The 1,481-nt window shown below is 54.2% G+C and overlaps 1 protein-coding gene across 1 annotated transcript; it reads left to right on the forward strand.

Annotated features, from left to right (window-relative positions):
• The first annotated feature begins 316 nt into the window (after positions 1-316).
• LOC109732884 (uncharacterized) lies at positions 317-1,169 on the forward strand. The gene has a single exon (XM_020292089.4). It carries the CDS (start codon positions 443-445, stop codon positions 854-856), a length of 414 nt encoding a protein of 137 aa, XP_020147678.1. The 5' UTR covers positions 317-442; the 3' UTR covers positions 857-1,169.
• Positions 1,170-1,481: the final 312 nt, after the last annotated feature.

The following is a 1,481-nucleotide window of genomic DNA, read 5'->3' on the forward strand; positions in this document are numbered from 1 at the left end:
AAAAAGATGATATCCTGATTTATTTTTTTGAAAGAGGGATTAAATCCAGCTAAACTAGCACATACGGATGGAAACACTAAATTTGGCCGCAGGCCACCAAACCACGACGGCGATAATCCCCGGACGGTGGGGCTAGTGACTCGGCAGCCTCGATGCTCGGACTGGAATCGTGCTTGTTTGTGGATCCACACTGTTCCGTCAGCGCAGCCGGGGGGATACGTGGCTCCACGCGTGGCGCGACCCTGCCACGCCGCGCGCGAGCTGGGCGACGTCCGGAATCTTCAGGCCCTCGTATAAAAATCCAACTACTCCCACGCCCAAACCGACAGACACCTAGTACTAGTACCGATCCTATCCAACCGCCGTCACGTAGAGCACGTACAGGTCCCCAAGCTAGCCAAGCCAAAGCCACCCAACGTGCAAAGTTGAGCTTTGCACGACCATGCAGTTCGTTTCCCCCACCCCCACCCAAACCGCGACGGCTGTGCCTGTGCGCCCATCGTTGCGTGCCGTCCCGCGCTCGCTCGCTTCGGCGGAAAGGCTTCGGATGGGCCGTGCAGCGACATGCACCACGGCACTCCGCGCGCAGTGCGGTGGCCGGGCGGAACCGGTGGAGGCGCGCAAGGACGGCGAGCCCGTGTCTCACGAGCGGGTCCAAGAGGAGGACGAGGTGGAGCAGCTGGAGTTGCTGGAGGACGAGGCCATGGCCGGGGAAGACGAGGGCCGTAGCCCCACGGACTACGGCCGCCGCGCGCACATCTTCGAGGAGAGCTCCCGGGTGTTCCGGGCCCTCAAGGAGCGCCGTGACGGGGACGGCGGTGCCAAGCCCGGTGCTGCCGCGACGCGCCACGGCTGAAACGAACACGCCCCACTCCCTCAGAGGACACGTCGCTCCCATAACTTCCTAACATCACGTTTTTCTCATGTATTACTATGTATCTAGGCCGATCACTGTATGGAGGTTTCTTTCACGCCATCGATCTGGTAGAATGAATATCATCTCTGAAAAAGATGGACGCGATCAACTGTACACGCCGAGGAAGCTGCTCAATAGTACACGGTACACCAAGCGTGAGTTAGATAGCCTACCGAACTCAAAACTCTCGCTATGCGTGTACAGTGTTGCATAATTTTGCCTCCGTCTCGGAAAGAAACGAGACACTCCAATAGCATCGCCTCTTTGCCTCTCAATGCTTTATGAAAATGAAAAAGATCACCGTAATGCAATTTGCCTCTCAATGCTTTATGAAAAGAAAAAAGATCACCGTAATGCAATTTGCCTCTCAATGCTTTATGAAAATGAAAAAGATCACCGTAATGCAACATGAGGGCATCTTTTCTTTTTTGCAATGAACATGAGGGCATCTTCGACGCCTGGTGGAACGATAGGTGGACTCTGGTATCCTCAACTCATCAGAGTTGAGCCTTGATGCTCGCATTTATCCTGAATTTATTTTAAATTCTATTTATTCTAAATTTAT

This window comes from Aegilops tauschii, chromosome 4, assembly GCF_002575655.3.
Source record: "Aegilops tauschii subsp. strangulata cultivar AL8/78 chromosome 4, Aet v6.0, whole genome shotgun sequence".
NCBI lineage: Eukaryota > Viridiplantae > Streptophyta > Magnoliopsida > Poales > Poaceae > Aegilops > Aegilops tauschii.